Below are 23,063 nucleotides of genomic sequence, written 5' to 3' on the forward strand. Positions count from 1 at the left end.
AATTGCCAGAACAGCACTCATCAATGAGCCACCAAAGTTATGAGCATGGGTGGAAAAATGTGGATTTTTGATGGCACATCAGGACCAGAAATCTGCCAGTATGACATACACGTCTGGCCAATAAGTAATGTGATATTTGTAGGTGCTGTGCTGTTGCATTTTTATGTCTTCCTAAGACAAAATGGTCTAAAAAAATTTTGAGAAGCAGTGTTTGCAGCTGTACTACTGTTGTTTTACATTACAAAGATTTGGTTTGTACAGGGAGAAAATGCATATTAAAGTACTATCCGAATCCTGGTGTCTGGCCCTGTTTCCTTTCCAAGTGATCTCTGCTGTTTTTATGAAAATATTTTTGAATACATTTTGCCAAAATTCCATTTTACCAAGTCATTACCACAGAAAGTCATGCCAAATAAAATTAACATAATGTTCTGTGACATTCCATTTAGTCTACAAGCTTAGTCTTACACAGAATTATTGACAGGAAAAAGACTTGCGTTGTTGGTTTAAAAGGCTATTCAACAAATTTTATACATAAAGTTTGGGTAATTTGCCTATGCTGTATTCAAAGAGGTCCTGCCATGAGTGGAATATGCACTGTTTAAAATATATAAATATATCTTTACTGATATAGACTGGATAATGTGTTATATCATTTGATGGAAATGAAAATGATCAACCTACAGAAGGTTGAATTCAAAGACAACCCCCCAAAAAAGAGAAAAAGTGATGTGGCAGGCTGGTCCATTTTTGCCAAAATTTAATTATAGCAACTCAAAATGTTACTCAGTAGTTTGTATGGCCCCCATGTACACAACGCATGCCTGACAATGTCAGGGACCAGAGCGTCACTGCACTTTGAGGTACAATCTTGCAGCATTGGTTGGCTTGAAATATAATGTCCCAGAGATGTCCTGTTGGATTTCAGTCAGGCTACCAGTCAATGCTATCAGTTCCTTCATTCTTGAGAAACTGCTGCATACTCTCACCACATGAGGCTGGGCATTGCTATTCACCAGGAGGAACCCAGAACCCACTGCACCAACATAGGGTCTTAGAATAGGCCCAAACATTCCATCCCAGTACCCAAAGGCAGTCAAGCTGCCTAGCCAGTAGAAGTCCCTGCATGGACCACCATCACCATCATGCTGAACGATGTGACAGACATCATAATGTTCTCTGCCTTTTCTCCAGACGCTTTCATTTCTGTCATCTGCTCAGGGTGCTCATGTGAAAAGCACAGGGCACAGCGGTGGACCTGCCAATTCTGGTATTCTATGGCAAATGCCAGGTGGGCTCCACATTGCCAGGCAGTGACCACAGGGCTCATTAGAAGATGTTAGGGCCTCAAACCACCCTCATGAAGTCTGTTTCTGGTTGTTTATGGCTGAAAAATAAAACTTTAATGGCTGACACAAACAGGCACAAAATAACAAAGTCAAAAACAGTTAAGAAAGCAGGAATCCAAATAAATCCATGAATCAATAAACAGGATCCATCCAGTTAAACAGAGAGATTACTCAGTGAGGACAAAAGGAAGTGCAGCATTACTAATGAGAAACAACAGGCAGAGGAACACATAGTAGCTCAATTAACAACGAGGAGGCGAAAACAGTCAAGGAATCAGGGCACAACAGACAGGAAGTACACAGGACAAAAAAAGAAACAGCCCCTCAAAGTAAAACAGGAAATAGCCGATCGTAGCAAGAATACTAATGCTAAACAAGACAAAAATGAAAAAAAGAACCAAGGCATAAGAGAAAGGCAGGCATTACAGAAACACTGGAGACATGACTCAAAACCAAAGAAAACTAAAACTAAAACTTGTGACTAGAATAGATCTAATAACATAGTGAGAATGGTTGGTGGGATTAAAGTATTTCTGAAGTGGCTGTGGCTCAGGAGGTAGATCAGGTTGTCTACTAATCGGATGGTTGGTGATTCGATCTCTGGATATTCCAGTCTGCATGACAAAGTATCCTTGGGCGAAGATACTGAACCCGGAGTTGCTGCTGATGCGTTCATCGGAGTGTGACTGTTAGACAGAAAGCACTTAAGCATAGAAAAACGAGCTTGTGAGAATGGGAGAATGAGGCTTGTAGTATAGATGGCCTTACTGTTGTTAGGTTATGCTGCTTTGTCCACTCTGCTGGTGTTATAGTGTGAAATTCCCAACTGTTGCACTAATAAATCTTATCTTATCTCATCTCTGATTGTTCAAGCAAATAGAACACCACTATATAAGTAGCAGTCCCTTTACTATTTTAAAATAGGCTATTAAGTTGCATTATGGGAAATGTGGTTGGTTTCAGTGTTTTGTAACTTGACCTATGCTGTGGACTAAAGTCAGGAGATCTTGTTCTCTGGTGCTTTGATGTTTCACTTTGTGTTACTAAATCACTGGGGTACCTCTTTAAATGTTATAACAAAAAGAATACTGCTGACATTTGATTTGATTTGGGCCGAGTGAGACTGTAAGACAGTCGAGTAAAAATATATAGAGATAGATAGACACAGAAGCTTACATCAGTGCTACATAACTACGACTGCTTAAAAGTAAACTAAACTTGAACTATGGAAAGGGCAGCACACAGTTTTGTACCTGTGTGTTAACAGTGTGTTGAACAGAAGAATAACATAAAAGTGAAGCAGCCTGTACATTTTGTGCTGGTCTTTGACAAACTAACCTGTAAATAGTAAAAGTCCGCTATTATTGCCTCTGTATTGTACCCGCCACCCAAAAGAGCTCTATTTGTCCTTGAATTATTTCAATGTTTGTCAAGCATTAGATGATTAATGTCGCAAACTATTCAGAGTAAAGCTGTTTGTGTGAACTGCTTAGAAGTGTTTGTGTGGCTGATTGTTGTGATGTCCTGGGGATGACAGAACAGATGCTCACTGCCAAGATATCTCTCTCTCCCCCCCCCCCCCCCCTTCTTTCTACCTTTATCTCCCACTTTCTACTCCTCAGCTTTATGTATTCCTTTCGTCTGTCATTATCCTTGCTTCAACTCTCAAAACTGTCTCTCGCCATTTGTTATTTTTTTCTCCACCATTGTGTTACAATTTTTCTCCTACTTATGTGTGTCTTATTTGCCTTTTTTAATTCACTTTCCCCTCTGCCAAGAATTGTTCTTTATCTCCTTCCTTCTCAGCAACTCTACCTCTCATCCTCACACCCATATCTATTGGCTCCCTTGTTTTTCCCCCTTTTTCCCCCCAAATGAATTAGAATCCCCCTTTTCAATGCTGTGAATCATACAAGCTTGTACTATGTTAAGCGCTGTCAGCTCCATAAAAGCTGCATCTATAAAAAGAACACTGTAAGCATTCATCTTGTTACTTCAAAGGAAAATGCAACGACAACATGTGCTTCCTTGTACAGGAGAGAGGACATGCACTAAATTAATTTATCACTTAGACCAACAGCATCTCATCCTTGAATTTTGCTGTGACCGCTCAGCTGCCTGCTCTAACCTCCATCATCATTTCAATTGTGAAAGGCAATCCCCAGAGTTTTCTCTGACCCCATGTTAGTGCCACGCTGCAAAAATGTCCATAAATTGTGATGAGAAACCAAATTAACAACATGCTGTGATTGCACAGTAGGGAAAATATGGTTCCGAAAAATATGAATCAGTATCATAATGCATGAGTCTGGCAGAAACAGTGGCCTCAGCAGGCGGCCAGGCAGCCTGACAGACATCTCAAGAATGGCCCCAGCTGTTCCTCAAATGCTTACATTTACCCCTAGCCTTTTGGACGTGCACACAAGCACGGTCCATTTTTTCACACCACACTTTTGAAGCTGATAACAGATTGTTATACTTGCTCTGCAAGACAAAGACAGACAAATGGCAGTTGTCTGCAGCTCTGATGAGATTTCCGAAGGTATTTGTCAATCTAAAATAAGAGTGCATGCGTATGTGCTGTTGTTTCTGTTTGTGTGCATGTGGGTGCGTGCACGTGTTTGAGTATGCATATGTATATTTGTTGTTGGCCTTGTTGTGCTTCTCACTAAAGGAAAAGGGTGAGACAGAACTATTGAATGTAATCTCCTTTTGTGTAGTGAGCACAGAGATTTGGGGCAGAATGAACCAGTTAATGAACCACAGGATGAAAAATAAGATTGATTTTGTAAACAAAATATATTATGCATCATCGAGAATATCCTATTATTTTCAAGGGCTAAACAAATTTGTTGCATGCTAAGTGGGTTATTTAAGATTTACTTTAGGCATGGAGGAAAATGAGAGACAGCACTTTTGGCTTTTCAGTACATGGACTGGTGTATGAAATGATTGGTGCACCATGAACGAGTAAACAGCCAATATGTTGTCCTCTGCCATTAGTGCAGATCTGTATTGGGCCATAAAGAGCAGTGATTATGTGCAGCAGGACAGGGGAGGAGCAGTCATTTTACTGCCATCCGCATTATTATGAGTGACAAACAGGCCACTGGGTAATGGATGGTTGCTGATGGGTATGAGAGATTGCCCATCCCAATTGACTATTTTTGAACAGACTATCATTAAATAGGCACAGAAAATAAACAAGCATAGTTTAACCTGCACCGTAGTCGCTTCAGGATCCAGCAGGGCAGATTTAACTGCTACACAGAGTCTCTTCTCTCCCCCTGCAGTGAAACTGTTGCATTCTGATGAAAGAGCGCGGCCTTTAGTTTGGCAAATTTATTGTGTTCCATTTGCTATATTGCCCTTGAAGTCTATTAACTTTATCTGCTGTCTATTGTTTTGTATTTCTATTTTACTGACTGTGTATTATTTGCCCATTTTATGTGGCAGGCTGCACATGACAATAAAGTTTATCTAATCTAACAAAAAGCTTCAGCAATCAGTGTAGTATTGAAATAAATCCTTTTGTGTTCTAATTAGTGGCTTTCAGTGTAGGCTTCCGGACAATAAAAGAAATGTTGTTCGTCCCCTCCATGAGCACCACAGGTGTGTGAGCGTTTTCGTTAGGGGAAAATAAAATGTCACATTATGCGCAAAGTGGCGTCAGTTACTGAGAAACAATGTATAATGCTTTGCAGATTTGCTCTTCATCAATTGCATGTCGCTCTAAAAGGTGTCGAGGGAAAAATAAAAAGAAGAACAAGGGCACACACCGCAGCGCAACATTTGGATAAAGGTCTCTACTAGGCATTGTTAAAGGACAAAAGTGTCAGCGGAAAGTATGCTACACAAACAATGTCAGACAATGTCAGAGTGCATCACTGCATTTCAAATGTATGGCAGATGCTTTGAAACAAAGCGACTTACATTTGTCCCCACATATGCGCATACCTGTTAAGTGTGTTTATGTGACATAAACTGACCAGAGAAACTACAGATGGACGAGGGGAACTGGTTTCTCCTTTTCTTGTCAAAAGCAACTTAGAAATGTTTGCAACTGTTGCAAGACATTGTAAAACAATTGCAGTGCATAAACATGCACAACTGTGTTCTAAGCATAAAGATACTTAAAACAGCTGTGCACCTCGTGCTTTCCCCCCCACATGTATTTGAAGTAATTTCTCTGCTTGCTTGATACTCCATTTCCTCATGAATGATTGTAGTGAATGCTTAGTCAAGGACACCTCTTGGTCTGGATGGCATTTCATCATTGTTCACGATGATGGCCTAATACAATGGATGGGGAAGGCCATAGCACCTCCCCTAGCCATCAAATTTAGCACTAAAAAAACCTGCATTGATTTGCACCCGACCTTAACGGTGAATCAGCCATTATAAAGATATCCATCAGACCTGTTACACAGCACTGGCTGTAAAGAAGGAGGTCTTTCCAAGCAAAGCAAAGCAAAGGTCAACAAATATCATTTGCTGCAAAGTCCCTGTATTGCTGTTGCTTCCGTAACCTTTACAAAACACAGAATCATCAGGACCTTGTGTAACACGGTGCTGATGATTCAGAGTGCTGATTTTAAATCTTGCACTGTCAAGCTAATTGAGGCTGGGATTTTCATGTGCAGCGTTTTGAATATTGTGATCCAAACAGAAGGGACTCTTTCACAAAATGCTAAAAACGAAAGCCAAATATAGCTGCAGACACCAGGATCAAAGCTGCACTTGAATTATTGGGGATCAGCAATGACTTTAAACCTTAGTATGTTTACTGAGTGTTCCAGTGGGGAGATTGCTTTCTGCGACACACCAAATAATAGGTTGGGACAGTTACATCACAAGTGCAAAATCTGCACATCTATGGATATTTCAAGTGGAAATTTTAGTACTAAATTTTCTGCTGGTTTGGTGGGCATTTTTGAAACCTGTTGGTGTTTGATCGAGTGGTTGTAGTCATTCAGTGGTCGCTGTACAACTGTTATAGCATATTTCTTCAATGATCATAGCTTTTGAAAAGAACAGAGATAAATGTGAGAATACATATGTGTGTGTGTGTGTGTGTGTGTGTGTGTGTGTGTGTGTGTGTGTGTGTGTGTGTGTGTGTGTGTGTGTGTGTGTGTGAGCGAGAGAGAGAGAGAGAGAAAGAAAGAGAGAGAGTCTCTCTCCTGTCTCTCTTTTTGTTGCTTGTTTGCTGTCATACCTCTGGATCATGGATCTTGAAGGTCTGCTATCCAATTTCATGAACTTTTCTCTCAGAGCTATCAAAATCTGTTCTCTGAGTTACAGACTTAAAGTGTTGCGTGAAAAAGAGAGAGTCATTTTTCTTCACCATAACCAGAACAGCAACTTTAGTAGACACGAATCTTAGACTGATGGCCTCAAAAAGAAGGATTTTATCTGCGTGGCTGTACTGCACCTTTGCATTTCATATTGATAGAATGTGCATTATCGCAGTCCCTCACTACGCTTGTCTGCATGCTTGATGAAAGGGAAATGGGCTCCCTACAACAAAAACAGAAAAGAGGCTTCCTAGAGAATCACTATTACCTCATGAGTGTGTCACTGCAATTTGGGAAAGGGCTGTGAAGTATTAGATTTGGTGATTTTGAATTGCCAACCACTGAGCTGAAAAATAGTAAAATCAAATACACTGAAACACAGCTGGCACATGCATAAGTGCATGGTCACACACACACATACTCAGGTGAAAAATGGTCAAATCAAATAGACTGCCACGCTGAATCCCAGCTGGCACATGCATAAGTATGAACACACACTGTTGTGTACAGAAATAACAGCGATTGTGTGTCTGTGTGGCCTAGTTTAATAACTACTACTGTAGCTCATCGTGCTTTACTTACTTCCCAGCAGATATGGTATTTTATGGCTAGACACCAGTAGATCCTCAAAGTGCTACTGAGGCATATTGCACCTGATGCCAGACCACCACTGTGAGAGTTGCTGTACAACACAAAACTGTGAGCCAACAACACATCTAATAGGATGCCTGTCGCTCAAGCCTCCAATCTCCCAAACAAACAATAACATCAACACTTCACTTTTCCCGAAGAGACATAAGAAAGACACACAGGATAAGAATTTGTTTTTTATCTGGCCACTTATCTTTTCTATGTAAAACTCTTATTCAGCCTGGGCTGCCACCTTGTAAGGTCTTTGTTTTGCAGCATATTAAAACCTAAGTTGTGTTTTAAATGGACCTAACTGATGACTTATTAATGCTTTTATGAAAAAAGCGAGTCCTGGTTCAATCGAGAAAATTGAAAGAAGAAGCATTTTGGACAAACCAGACAAACCATGTTAAACAGGCAAAGTTAAAACAAACGGGAAAAAAAAAACAAACCCAATATGTGCAGATATGGAAATGGATGAATAACTGCTTAAAAGAAATGCAACTCTACAGGCCAGGACAAAAAGCTAAGGCAAACAGCATGACACCCTGAATTCATTATTAGTTAAGGGTTGTTTCACTATGCACAGCAGAAGCCTTATTGTGTCTTCTCACCTGTAACACTGGATAAGAGACTTTATTTTTGAGATAAAAAGAAGTAACTTTCAGATTAAAGTATTTGTAAAGAATTCAGCCGCTTCTAAGATGCTACTCTGTGAGCATCTTGTCTCAGTTTCAGCACCAGGATGAGGTAACTAAACTGGCAGTGAATGAGAGTGCCCCAATATTTCTTTAGTAAAACAGCAAGTTATTACCATACCATGTAAACAGGTCCCTATATTACATTTTCGATACTTTTGTGTGTCTTTGCCACTGATATTTGACATCAAGTAAGACTGACAGGCCACTCGTAGATTGTTACAAGAAATTTGTTTAATTAAGCACAGCCTCTGTGAGACCAAATATGAAGAACACAAAGCTACCTTTTGAAAAATCTAATAATTCATTTGCTAAAGGGGAAAAGCCTGTTCTTGGTCTACCTGTGTGTGTAGATGGATTATATAATCTCCATGTGCTGCCTCCGAAACATTGTAAACATTGGTAGCAAATTGGTTTAGTTTATTTGAGAAGACATGCTGTAGATTCATGGTAACAGCCACTGAGCAATCTAGCTTTATAGTTAGCTTCACATTGCTTCATTTATTTTCCCAGACAGTGCTCTCCTGTCACATCAGAACTTCAGCTGACAACCACAGACACAAACAGGTGGCCACTGAGAAAGAACATCCATGAAGACACATGCATGTGTTATGAATTTAGTACTACTGAAAATATACTGCACTGTAGAAACATTTAAGAACAGTAATTATAACAAAAAATCAGAATATCATCTCTTACAATATTACCTTTTAATTGATGTGTAAGCAAAATTCTTTCAATAGTGTTTCCCAACTAGGGCCAACAACTGCAACTGTTTCCAAATTTCTGTCCCATGACTTATCTCCTTTTTTTGGTTTATTTGTTTCAAATGTAAAGAGAAATGCATGAATATTGTTAAATAAATGAAAAGTTTCTTTCAGTAAGTATAACTCCAGACATTTATGAGTTTAATCCTCACTTAAAATTGCACCTGATGTGCACAACAGGGTCCAGCTTGAATTTGTAGACTCTCAATTTGGCCTCACCTCAACATATTGCATTTAATCTCAGCTAACGGTGAGCTGTTTATCTTCCTGAATACAAGATGTTGCCAGTCTATCTCCCCCAAGAATACTAGTTATATTAAAACAGACTTCATCAGAACCATCAAACTATATCCAGGCTTCACAGGGGCCTGTCAGCAACATCTAAGAGCTTGGCCCAGGCTTGAAGCCACGAGCGAGCGGCCAGTGGGTGAACTGAGTATTACTTTGGTATGCCACTTGGACTATCCATTAAGATATCAGCACTGAAAGAAACATAAGAAAGCCAGAGCGTAAAATGTTAGCTGTTCCAAGTTCACGTATCATCATCCAGGAAAAGAGCTTATTAACACATCCAAGTAAAATCCTCTTTTTTATTTCCCCTCAATATTTTGGGACTCTGTAAAGTTGAGCAAACACAGACGAAACTGATTTGCTAGTCATCTAATATCCGTATTTAATTTAGTATAGCACAAAGACATCTTATTAAATGCTGGAATGTCAAACAATTTGCCCAGAATGCCTTTCCTTTACATTTGAAAGAAACAGTCAGTAATCATCTTACTGACATGTTGCCAGTCAGCCTAATTAGCAATGAGATGTTCTGTCAGGTCTTTACCTTTTTGTAGCACAAGTTCAATAAGTATTTAAATAATAATAATAAAAATGCCTACATTTCAAGTATAAAATGATGTTTTTGTACAATTTACAATTCAATATAGGTTTATATGGTTTTGTTAATCACTGGACTGCATATTTATTTACATACTAAACTCCATCCCAACTTTTTTGGAACTGTATGGGTTGTACTTCTTCATCTTCTTCGACCATTTTTGTGGACCTTGGAGGCAGTTGGATAATGCCCAGCATTCCCACAAGATAGAATATAATTACACAGACAAATTGTAATCCTGATTAGCCCCAGCAGCCTTCCCAGCCTGTTTACATAATCACATTGAGATAAAGTCTTCATCAAGGGCTCAGTGGCCAGATTACAGTCTGTGTAGAACCCACCTGATTACCAATAATTAGAGACTGCCCAGTATAGACTTAATAAAGACACAGACACACACACACACACACGTGAGAGATAGAAGAAAATGTCAGAAATACAATGTAGTCACAATAAACAGAAGCAGTGCCACACGACAGATGGACAATTTTCAACAATCTGCTTGCAATCATTAATCGTTCATTGTCTTTTCAAGGGTCCACGATACAGCCCAGAGCCTCTGTGGTCTCTTTGCCCCTTCAGCTTCCTATGAGGACACACCTTCCTAATTTTCATTTATAAGACCCAAACAACAAAAAATGAATGTCTGAGCAGATCTTGATATGCAAAATACCACTGAAAATTAATTTAATCCATAAAAAGTATGAATATAAAGTGAAACAGCATCCATCTGCTTCACTATTCTAATAACCATAAACACTATACGAGTAAAGGGGGCAGATGAAGCAAGCTGTGCACATAACCACAGTCTGGTTCTTCAGAGCATCACCACTTACATTCACATGATATTATCCATTTCTTCTGTAAGTACAGAAGATTTATTGTTGTGAACATATTGATTGTCCACTGATCGATGAACGCATTGCGACAACCATAAAAAACGGACAAAGGCCGCTTTTGTACCCAAGGGAAGAGAGACAGATTGTTCATTGTCAGCGCAAAGGAATTCAATTGGTGTTTGAACCAGTTATTTTGATCATCTATTTCTTCATGTTTTTAAGGACTTTATCTTTAAAACCACAGAAAACTTCAATGTCTACAGTTTATCCTCTTCAATTTGTATACGCAGTATTATATTCTCTTCAAGGATGTGACCAAGTTGCATTGAATTTCCACAGTTAATCGAACTGCTGCAATGAGTTTTGTTTTTTTTAATGAAATTGTGACATTGTATCTGTTCTGCACAACAAGTTGCAAAACTTTCATTCAACTTCATTATATATGTGCACAGTGCCAAGATTTAGACAGGTGATGGAGATACCTAAGAATCAGAACTGTGCATCACCCAGGACAGGATCCTGGCTCAAAAATAATCTAATTATAGTCACTGAAAAAAGACCTCTAGAAAAGTGCTGTTGTACAAACCCTGCCAGATAGGAGTCTTTTTTATGGCATCATTATCTTAGAAGGAGAAGTGAGTCACAGGCCAGATGTAGCAGATATCTTTTTACTTCTGCAAACACTGTGTCAACTGTCAGAGGCTGAGGAACAACAACTGTTCCATAGTTCTTCTTCCTCTCATTGCGCCGTGTCACTATTTCCTCCACTCTTTTCCAAAAGAAGATCCAGGCCTTCTCCCCTTTCCTCACGTCCTCCTCCTCTCCCTCCCCCCACGCCCTCCCCCAATTCCTGGCTGGCTGTCTCCCTAATAAGTAACAGAACTAGGAGGATTGGCAGTGGCCTCAAGGTTTGACATTGCCACAGTGTGGGTGGTGATGAAACAGCACTGTGCCCGACTCTGCTCCACTCGACTTGGCTCATTCTTGGTGGGCGCTGCTACTCTGCATGCTGCACATCTCATCCACCCCCAAGAGACAGACGTTGGAATTACTCACAGGCCGAGCAATCTGCATGTAAATTAATATCTGTGAGTCCCCACATTCGGAAATAAATACATGCATGCAACAGATAGGTAGCCATTCAGTCACACGCATAAAACATCGTTAATGTGTTTTACGCAAAGACATTCAGAAGTAACACATTTTGGGGGTTTGGGGGGGGGGGGGGGGGGGGGGGGGGGGGGGGTATTTTGATGGCTTCTCTCTCTTTCGCTCTTTGCGTCGGATTTTAGTAAGAAATGAGAATTTCACCCAGTAGTGTGTGGTACTCAAACAGACACACTCATGCACACACACACACACACACACACTTCTGTTTCGACATGTAACTCCACTGCAAGGGCACGAGAATTTCATTTTTGCTTTCTGCAAATGTTTACGTGCCATTGAACAGCGGATGAGGACATGTTAATTGCAGTGTGCTAAATAAGCACTCGTCGCTTTGACTGACTTTTACAAAAGCTGTAGTGAGTGAACAGCATGAATCTAATTAAAATAAAAACAGAGAGATGACACAATCGAGCTCAAAGTCGTTTTTTAAGGACTTTATTTTGAAAACTGCTGGGAAAGTGGCATTTTACTAGTGCAGTTGTTGGTCTGACTAAATCTTGCTGATGCATATAAGAAGAAGACAGAGGGAAAATAAACTAAAGCAGCTGTTACCTCACCAGCTACATCGAGCACTGAAATGGTCAGACACAGAGACAGAGCCACCAGAATACTAAGAAGCCCACCTTACACCTGCCTGCACTGGCAACTTCGATAAATACCAGCCAACAAATTGGTTCTACACCACTTAACCTGCCTCGGTCCCTGAATGGGTTCAGTAACGTTTCTGGTGAGAAACCGGCCTGACGCAAATCTCACATAAATACTTGAAAAACTCGACCCAGAAACGAGAAAATGCGCGCGGCTTTATCCCAAAAGAAAATCAAAATCTCTTAACATGATCAATGTGCGGCGCGTGCACTTGCGCCTCAACAATTCACTAGTTAGCCTACTAAGCAAAGCAGCTCACGTAGGCTATTAGAAGAAGCGTAGGCTACCGCAAGAATATCTATTGAGCGAATCTGTCAAAGCCTGCATTGAGCGCAAAACCGCCGAAATGCGTCCCTTAAAAGTCCATCCAGAGAGCCGAGGTAGGCTATTATGTGCACGTCTGTAACGTTAAAGGTTTTGATTTCTTGCACGCACGCACACATGCGCGCGCAGACACACACCGAGGCACACCAAGCGCATTCGAAAATGCAGAGAATTGCGGCAGTGGCTCGTACCTTTCACACAAGTGAACATCAGTGAGAAGACGAGGTTCCAAAAAACAATCCCCGTTCTAATCCTCATCGTTTTGGCTTGAACAAAGTCCCGTCTGCCACATTTAACGCATCTCCTGTTGAAAACGTCCCGTAGTTCAATAGATCCGTCGTAGTATCCGTCTCTGTAAATCCCCTTCATGTTCACAACTAAAACATGTAACCTATGGCCAGTTTTCGCTTTCTGTGGGGGTTTAAGTAGATTCCCTTCTCAGAGGAGAAACAGGCAGAGCCGCCCGCCGCGCTTCGTCAGCTGATAGGAGAGAAGTGAGCAAGACTGAATTTTAGGATAGGACCACAGCAACCTGGACGAGGGCTCAACCATCTCTGCTGAGAGGGGCATCAAGTGCAAGGATCTCTGCTGGCGCGCTCTTGTGTCTGCCGTTCAACATATTTCCCTTTGAATCCCTAAAAACCGGCTGATGACGGAGAAGAGTCTGGTCTACAGTTTGAATGCTGGCTTTATCGATCGGCAATTGAGCCAGGCAGAGTGAGAGAGGAAAGGTGGCAGTGGGAGCAGGGAGGGGAGGGTGCGAGAGGGAGAGCGTCCTGTGTAAGTATGATTTGGCGGATGTGTGGGTAACAAGTCATGAAGTGGGAACAGCAAGGTGTGGGTGGCAAAGGAGAAGGAGGGAGGTATCTTTATCTTTATTTGCATTCTTCTTTATGAGAAGAATGCAAATACTGAGAAAGAGTCGTACTGTGTTAATGAGAGCGTGTGTGTGTGTGTGTGTGTGTGTGTGTGTGTGTGTGTGTGTGTGTGTGTGTGTGTGTGTGTTTGAGGTGGAAAGGGTGTGGGGGTGTTAGTTGAGACTCAGACAGGCAGCATCCCGTCCCGAGAGCTGATGAAAGAAATACGCCTGGTAGGCAATCCCACCATAACTCTGATTTTCATTTTGGAGATCGAGAGGAGCTGTTATTGGGAGTGATGGGGTTGGGCAATTTGCAATGCAAAGACGGAACGATGACGGCGCAAAGCGCAGCTCAGCTGCAGTGGGGCTCTTCTGCCATCTAGCTTCGGAAGAGTCGCCGACCTCTGCTTTGAAACGGATAGGAAACGGGGAGCAGTGAAGCGAGAGGCCGTGATTGCACATAGAATGAACATCATTATGTTTGTAACACATTCGGATAGAGCTGCTTCAAGAGCGGTTAACTCCAACACACAAAGCTTCGCTTCCTATTTTTACGACACATTTCCTGGATTGCAGTGAACATCCAACACCCTCAAGTTTCGACTGTGTGAGAGCAGCAGCTCTGAACAGAGCTTGAATATCAGATCGGACTCAAATCAATTGTGCATATCTTCGGTTTGAATATGGCCCAATTAATAACTGCAGTTTCAATGACCTCTATAAAAATCAATATTTTTTCCTTAAGAAGAAGCAAAAAAAAAAAAAAAAAAAAAAAAAAAAAAGCTTTTAGTAGAGTAAGAGAGCTGTCCGTGGTGCTGAAACTAAAAACCAGCGTCTTGTTAGGGAAAGCAACTGATGTTTTTATCATTTAAAACGATATGGCCAAAAATATTAAACTTTAATTTAATACTTAATACATACATTAATACCTTTTTAACACATTCAAACTGTTTATACAAAGAAAGAAAGAAAGAAAGAAAGGGACAAGTAAGTTTAAATCTGCATCATGATAATCATCTCTTTTCATGTCTCCGTGTACAAGGTTAGACAGGATGAACTTCACACTCATAACCCTTCAGTCCATTGGGAGAGCAAATGGGGAAAACAGCTTGATCCTGTTCTAATCTTCCCTAATTATTAGGCTGCAGAGGGCAATGGGATTGTTGTCCTTCAGCCAGATAAACAGCAAAAACATAATTCAGCTCTGCAGGCCAAATGGTGGGGAATCAGGATTTCTAATTACAACTCTACAAGATTCATTGGGGATTTTTGTCCTGTAAATAGCTGTAACACTTTATCGCCATCGTATTTCACGAATTGCATTTTATTCCCTGTTTATTGTGCGTCTAAGAAATGTATTGTAGTTCTTTGTGAAAATCTTATTCTACATGTTTCTGTGGACAGCTAGATATTAATCTATCTCTTTCTACCCCATACAAACTGAATCGCTACCACATGAGCGATAGATTTGTATCCTTCCTCCATTTCTCTGTAGAGTTGTTTATCGCAATGGTTTATGCTGCAGAGGAAAACCGCTGCATATCTGGCAGTGTGAAGTGGAAGGTCCCACATTCCCTCCTGGCATCAGAATTCTTCAGGTGTCTACAGGCTCAACAGAGGCTGCTGGGAATGCATTGAGGCACTAGGCGGCTTGTCTTCGCCACTGTAATCGACAGGTGGGCCCAGGAGAGTGGGCTTCAGTCGTATTGATGCCTCTCGCCAGCTCGCCCTTGCTGCTTGATGAGCAATCAGACAGCCTCCTGCCTGATCCTCCTGTTGTTTTTGTGTGCATTTGTGGGTGTGTGCTCACCTCTGTGTATTAATAGTTCATAAATGCTAAATGGAACATGCATCCTCCTGTGCTTGCATACATCTGTGCGAGCATGGATGAGTATTCTGTGGGAATAGGGGCGCATTTGTGCTAATATTTATGGACTTAAGTTCAAAGGCATCTGCTAAAGGTACCTTTACGTACTTACTACTGGAACAGGAAGCCCGGGGGCCAGTTTACTAACCATCCAGATAATCAGTCAGCTGAATAAAAAGCCACTCAGACTGCTCTAACTCTTAGGGAGCAAATAGGTTGTTGTACTAGTGAGTATGCTCAGCATTTTCTTATTACACCTGGAAAGATTTCCGTGTCACACACAGGTCAAAGGCCTCCTGCATTCCCACAGGGGGGCTAGCTAACGGGATTTCTACCATTGCAGCGTATCCCGCATTCTGTGTATGCATGAGTGCGTGCACATGTTTGAATAAAAGTGTCAAACCGCTTGTGTGCATGTAACGCATATACCCTTCAGTATGTGTCTGCTTTCATGAACACATATTGTGGTGGTATAGGCCTTGGCATTCACATCTAAGTTGAGATCTTCACGCCTGGGTTGTATTTTGTTTGCGTGTGTGTATGTGTGTCTGTATGTACTGGGGCAAAGTGCAGCTGTGAGGGCGTTGATAGAGTAAGCACTGGGGTCGGATTAGCTGACTTGACTTCCCTAGAGGAATATTTCTGAATCTGGCCTCTCTCACACTACCACTAATCCACTGCTGGGTTCAGCTGCTCCATTGCTCTAGGTGTGCACCTACAGTACACAAGCAGCAAGGGGAAGGTAGGTGGGGCAGGTGAAAGGAGTAGAGGGAAGATATGTGTGCATGTGGGTAAGAGGGTAGAGGGGATAGAGATGGAATCAGAGTTGCCGTGTCTGTGACAGTGGGTATTTTTGGGGCTCAAATAAAATCATACCAGGATTCTTTTTTTTTTTTTTTTTTAAGCATTCTTAGTGCTCATGGAGCCCCCCAAAAATGGCCATTCATGCTTATGTGTACATTTGCATACATTTTTATGTCTTTTGTAAAGTCAGCCAACATCCCAGTGCTTCTGTGCTAAGAGATGTAGATGGTGTAGAGGAAGTAAAAGACAGAGGCCTGGGTTTATAAAGAGGCGTGTTTCTGCAGAATCAGTCGTGCGGTGTCATGTGAATCATGCAATTAAAGAAAAACAAACCTTCATGCCTAATCCTGTATCAGGTTACATGGTGGTACAGAGACAAAAATATGCATTGACAGTTTCACTGACATGCCTAGCAAGATCATCATCAGTGCAATGCTAGCACTTTAGCTCAGGGCAACATTCTGAGCTATGAGTCATGGTACATGGTCTGAATAAATATGGATAAAAAGCAACATCAAACACATCAAAACAATTTTGATCCATTTTTAGTTGAAGAAAAAGCCTCATAAAATATGAATTACACAATATTTTGTCTTTCCTCTACACAGCCTATTGCTTACACGTATACACACTCCCTCCTTTCTCACCTTTGTCAAATCCTACCACTTTTGTCTTGTTATTACATGGAAGTTTACCACATTTTGTCTTTCCCTCATTAGGCTTTATATAGGTTTCAGTCAAATCCTGGATGACTGAGCCTGCTCATGTGCTTTGTTCACACATCTGACATTAAACATTCTTAAACCTTTTATCTTCTGAGGAAAAGTCTGAAATAGTAGGACAAGAGAGGCGGAGGCAGCTTGGGGGTGGCGATGTGCTGAGAGAGAGGAAGGGTTAAAGGTATTGATTTAGGAATGGTGTCAAACATAAAGGGGAGTGATAGAAAAGACGTGACTATAAGAGAGTGAGAGAAAGGAAGGGCAAACAGGCAAAGGAGGGCAGGGAGGATGAATTGAGGTTGTTGGCACTGGGGGAAAAAAGACAGACGCAGGCACAAGGGTAAAGCATTATAATAAGCAATTGAAAAATACATGTGAGGGAGCACAGAAGCACCAGTAAAAAGGGAAATGTAATGAATACTGAATCTAAATGGATACAAAAAATATGTGTTCATGAAAGAGATAACATATTTCTGGTGATACAAGAATGAGATAATATAGGGAATAGGGTGCCTTGGAGCATCGGAGTATTTTATTTTTTACATGTAAGATGAAAAGCATGCATATTGTTTGTGGGTGTGTGTGTTTACACTCAGGGTCAAACTACTTAAAATGGATAATTAACAAGATGGAAAATGTTTCCAAGTTGGCAATAATTGGCAACACTACAGACAGAAAAAAATGAAGGGAAAAAAAAGTTGCTCGCCAAAGTCACTCCACTGCAGCAGGCCCTACTTCAAAGATGGTCTCATCATATATTGAAATGTAAAATGAAGAGTCTGGTGATACACAGACTTAATCATATGAATAAAAGATCAAAGGGAAAATTTGCTGATTGAGAAAGAGGAGGAGAGAATAAGCAAACGCTAGCGTTTTGATCCACTCCACTGAGAAAAAAATGAGTTAAACACTTTTTTTAGGAAAAAAGGTGTGTATCAGAGACTTGGAAATATGCTGAGAGTATTAATTATGCACTGGGATTATAGAGTGAGAGGTTTTTCTGACGGTCCACAAGATATGTTCATGACAGCCAAGGCTAATCACACTGCAGAATATCAGACTTAACTTTGATTATTAAGGTGTTGTGATGCTAAAATAACACCTTTAACATAGACAATTTATGCTTCAACTGCAGTTATGAGGCTTTTTAATGCGTTTCTTTGTCAAAGTTCTTGCTGAAAAGAAAAACATCCCATTTGAATTCCTTTAAAATACTGTTTGCATTTCTTAAGTACAACAACTGCAATCTGTTGCACCATAATTTCAAAGTACTTCAAAGCTTCATTCCTAAGTGGTGTAAGCATCACACTGGGATATTACACACAAACACACACAAAGGCATAATTCTACAGTCTGTATAATATAATGTTCTGTGTGCCTGAGCATGCCAGACTCATGTGTATAAAAATGTGCCGGCAACCAGCTACAAGTGGGCATAGAGTTGTGTGCGCGCTCTTGGAGACACCTGCTGCAGCGGAAGCTAAAACAAAGATGGTTTTTAAGTGCTTTGGCAGGTGTTTATCTGTCTGTCTTTCTGTCATTTTCTGGACAGATTTTTCCAGCACAATAGCATTCAACCAGCGAAAGATACAGTCACGAACCTTTACAGGTGTGTAACTGACAACAAATTGAAAGCCAAGTTTGACTATGGGTGTGGTCCAACACTCACTGTGACATATGCAATTCTGTGGATAGTACTTTTTGCAGAGCTGAGGCAAATCGAGTATCTACTTTCCTTGTAGGCAAATTACTTTCCTGAGGCAGTGAGCACATCCCGTTTCAAGTGCTGGTTCAAGGACATCTTGTTAGAGCTGACGCGCTCGATGCCATCTACTCATCCTTTTGCTCTTGAGCACATTTCACTCCTCAGCTGCCATTGCCTTTGCCTTACCCATCTTCACCTTGACTTGGCTGCTGTGTGTTCTCAGGTAAGTGAAACAGTGAAACAACAGCCTAGAAATGCACTGCTTTGCCTTCAGCGACAAACATGATGTGATATTCCATCAGATTCTAATAACTCTTCCCCCTTTTTTATTAGACAAAATTAATATTTATGTATTACAAAATGAATGTAAAGTGGAAAAATAATATGGTGATAGAAACTGGGCAATGTATAAAAAGCAAAACATGTACAGCAGGAGTTTGGGCTGTTCAATCATACTTGACAGTTTAAAATACCACCTACTGTTAATGTATGAGCGGCTTCGATACATTAACATTTTTTATATTTGAAAACTTGTTTGAACAAAATCAATAATAAAATAATATAAAACATGAGAACAGAAACAGACATGTTCGAATACAGTATGTATTCACTCTTAGAATCAGGTTGCTCTGTGAAAACATTTATAACATTATGTAGACGTGAACTCAAGTTAACAACTGTTTGCTCAAGTGATGTTTTTAGATGTCACAGAGTAGATGAATGGTGATTTAATTAGGGATCTGATGCATGCATATACTGTATATGTTGAGTGAAGCCATGTGTTGTTTTTGACGAATTAAGTTTGTGTAAATGTTGGTAAATTTAGAAAACAAACTAGGACATTTTGCAAAGACACAAATCATCTGTGCCTGAAATCCAACAGGTGGCAGCTGAACATGTTCTGGTGAAATGGCCAAAAGAGATGGGAGAAAAAAAAAACCTTGAAGCCAGAAACCTTTTTATTAGCTTAGTTTTTTCTATACCGATAGAAAAAAAGAAAGATTTTACCTTCACAGGATTTCTGTTGCCCCCCCACCCCCCGCTTTAGAGTAAGTTGTGCAAAAAAATGGGTCATATTTCTGAAGTTGCTTCAAATTCATATTTTAGTTTCCATAGACACCAGGCAAAGCTTAATTATATACAATTACTATCTGATATGGATTTACATTAATTTTGGAGTGTTCAACAAAGCCAGGTCACCAGTCTATTGTAGAGATGGACCGATCCGATATTACGTATCGGTATCGGTCCGATACTGACCTAAATTACTGGATCGGATATCAGAGAAAAATAAAAAATGTAATCCGATCCATTAAATATCACGAAAGCACCTCACAAAACTTGCAACACGCCGTAACTCACCTCAGAACGTTAGCACGTCAGAGCAGTATGCATCACGTGATAGAGCGGCTGTGGCATGCGGGACCTGTCGGTGGTCTGGATAGCATTTGGAGCTTCGCTATAGGGCTGAACGATTATGGAAAATAATCTAATTGCGATTTTTTTGCCCCAATATTGCGATTGCGATGCGATATGCGATTATTTTTTAAGGTATTTGTCTTCTGTATTATTAAACAAAGACAAGCAATACATCATATAGTATGGCCAATACTATATTACATTAATTTTAAACTGTTCTTTCCTGGAAGACAGACCTCTGTTATGATGACATGAGGTGATGCATGAATTGATGACTGACATTTTTATTTAACTTCTTCAATCACAACAGTATATTTGAACATACACAATAGTTTATTTTTAGCTTACAAACATCTGAGCATAAAGTGCTGACAAGGAACCCTGGTGTAAACATTAAAATGAAAGTCAGTACAATGTGCAGATTGCAGAAATATACATAAAAAAAATCAGTGGCTTTACCACACTCAGTTTTTCGACATCTGTGAACTACTAGACAGTCATTCAATTAAAAAATAATATTAAATAAATAAAACTAATAAATAAAAAATACACACATCTTACTGATCTCTGCAGTCAGTAACATTACACATAAAGTGCAAACATAATAGCAATTGTATAAACACACACACAAACACGCCTTTAAAGTTTAAAGGCGTGAAATTGGACGGTCTAGCCTTCTGATTAGCTAATCAGAAGGCTAGTTCTGATTAGCTAATCAGAAGGCTAGTTCTGATTCTCTGGACAGAAACATCAATGACTATTTTTCAATCAATTGTTAAAGCTAAAGGTGCACACTAGAGATGGACCGATCCGATATTACGTATCGGTATCGGTCCGATACTGACCTAAATTACTGGATCGGATATCGGAGAAAAATAAAAAATGTAATCCGATCCATTAAATATCACGAAAGCACCTCTGTCGCGAGTCCGTCTCTCTAGTTTGTTTTTGGCCCACTTTGCACCAGAAAGAGGAAACCAGCGGCTGAACAACAGCAGCACGTTTAAGCTTGATCAGCTATTGTTAGAATGTATTTAATATTACTTTCTACTCCAGGATCTTTTTCTAGTAGCTGACGGCTGGTAACTGTGCAGGGGCGGATCTAGCAAAGTTTAGCCAGGGGGGCCGATAGGGCATTAACAGGGAAAAGGGGGCACAAAGACATACTTTTCTTTCTTATTCTCATTTAAAATGTCTAGCTTTTAATAAATAATTATCTGACACCCAAAGTTTTAATTTGATGTAAAATGAATAGAAGTCAATTACTGTATATAGTAACTATTAAGTCTAATATATATACCCTAGTAAGCTATAGTACTTTTTCCTTTGGGAAGGTACCATCTGTGCAGTCTGCAATTTTGTTGAAGAAAGATGTTGAATCTATTTAATATTTCTTGAAAAATAATTGATTTCTGTGCATTTTTTTTCACACTGCATCAAATTAAGGTTGATTACGTCGATTAAGCATCATGAGGTGGAGTGTGAGGGGTGGTTCCCTATTTTTTATTTATTTATTTTTGTTGTTGCTGGGAGTTGGAACCCTATTAGTTAGGTTGCTTAATATTTATGCTAAGTACTCTTTAAAATACCAGAATAGGGAGGATGGTGTAGGTTTAAGTTTATTAGATTGATCAGTATTGCTGAACTATGAAATATTTTTTTTTGCATACAGGTATAACAGAATAGCTTTAGTGTAGTTGTTGTTTTAAACTTGAGTATGAACTTATACAAAATGCAGCAAGATATTTAAAAAACAGTTTTGTTGATTAAAAAACACTATATCGGATTCATATCGGTATCGGCAGATATCCAAATTTATGATATCGGTATCGGTATCGGACATAAAAAAGTGGTATCGTGCCATCTCTAGTCTATTGCAGGGCTAACGCAGAGAGACAAATAGACAAACATTTGAACTCACATTCACACTTACAGGTAGTTTAGAATTACCAGTTAATCTCACCCCACTAACTGCATTTCTTTGGACTGCGGGAAAAAGCCAGAGTACCTGGAAAGAACCCAGGCAAACATATAAACTCCACACAGAATGGCCCCGACCTCTGTTGGATTCAAACTCAAGGCCTTCTTCCTGTTGTTCCTGAAAGACAACAACGCTAACCACTGCGTCACCAAGCTGTCACTTCATACTTAAAATAAACAGTAAATAAAGCTATGATTACGAGGGCTGATGAAAATCTATTTCGTCTCTCCTATCCATATGACTTTGAACATAAACACCTGTTTGCACACACCTTATGTCACTGGAAATTATAGTTTAAAGGTGTGGTATGGATTTTGAAGCCTTGAAATCTCACTTTACATATTAAGTGTTTAATTTTGTTTTTAGTCAGGACAAGTAACAACGAAAAATAAGCCTCAATACCCCCAAGAACAAACTACCTAAAGAGCACAACAGGCTGAGCCCTTTCGGTTCTTACGGCACCTGTGTGGTCATAAAATGCTCCTTTGATCCTGAAATAGTTGAGCAAAAAAAGAATAAACATCGGTCTGTGAGGCCGGAGTGATATTCTGAGAGAGCGATTAGAGTAAGTACAGGCGAGAGTATTCATGGAGCCCTTCTTGACTTTACTGGTCTTCTCCCATCTGATGGGAAATTTGACTTTTGCGTTGACCTTTCTTTTGTTGTCACTTACTGCACCGAGTCACAGTTTCGGCAAATGGAAGGCACGACAGGTATATGAAGTAACATGGATTGTTTTGGTTATATGGAAATGGTGTGCTATTTGATTATGAAGTGTGAAGGAATTTCATTTTAGTGCAATTCAACTGGGTCTTTTAAAGTGTGCACTTTCATTTTCCCCTTTGCTTAATTACCAAATTGCAGCAATCAGACCTGATCTTCATGGTCCTGCTGTGATTGCCCTTTAAAAGACCAACTTGACTTGTTGTGTTTGATGAATAAATACTTGTGTGGGGCTGTTTGATAGGTTTGTTTTAGAGTTTAGCTTTTAGTGTGTCAAAGAGTCAAAAGTGGAAACTCAAAAAAATGAAAAAGTCCCATTGGTGGGAAAGAGCGTGGGAAAAAAAACGAGTATTACTGAGGCTTAAAATTCTGACTTAA

At 40.0% G+C, this 23,063-nt stretch overlaps 1 protein-coding gene across 5 annotated transcripts in view; it reads right to left on the reverse strand.

Annotated features, from left to right (window-relative positions):
• LOC101478087 (CUB and sushi domain-containing protein 3) overlaps nucleotides 1-13,389 on the reverse strand; it is a 251,912-nt gene extending 238,523 nt beyond the window's left edge. For 3 of the 5 annotated variants that reach the window (XM_076889796.1, XM_004568072.5, XM_012923801.4), the window contains exon 1: nucleotides 12,800-13,389. In XM_076889796.1, coding sequence (XP_076745911.1) covers nucleotides 12,800-12,977 — 178 coding nt within the window. In that variant the 5' untranslated portion in view covers nucleotides 12,978-13,389. The remainder of the gene's footprint in view (nucleotides 1-12,799) is intronic. The other 2 variants (XM_004568073.3, XM_012923802.3) reach the window with 1 other exon arrangement.
• Between the last annotated feature and the right edge of the window lie 9,674 nt (nucleotides 13,390-23,063).

Source organism: Maylandia zebra, linkage group LG11, assembly GCF_041146795.1.
Source record: "Maylandia zebra isolate NMK-2024a linkage group LG11, Mzebra_GT3a, whole genome shotgun sequence".
Lineage (NCBI taxonomy): Eukaryota > Metazoa > Chordata > Actinopteri > Cichliformes > Cichlidae > Maylandia > Maylandia zebra.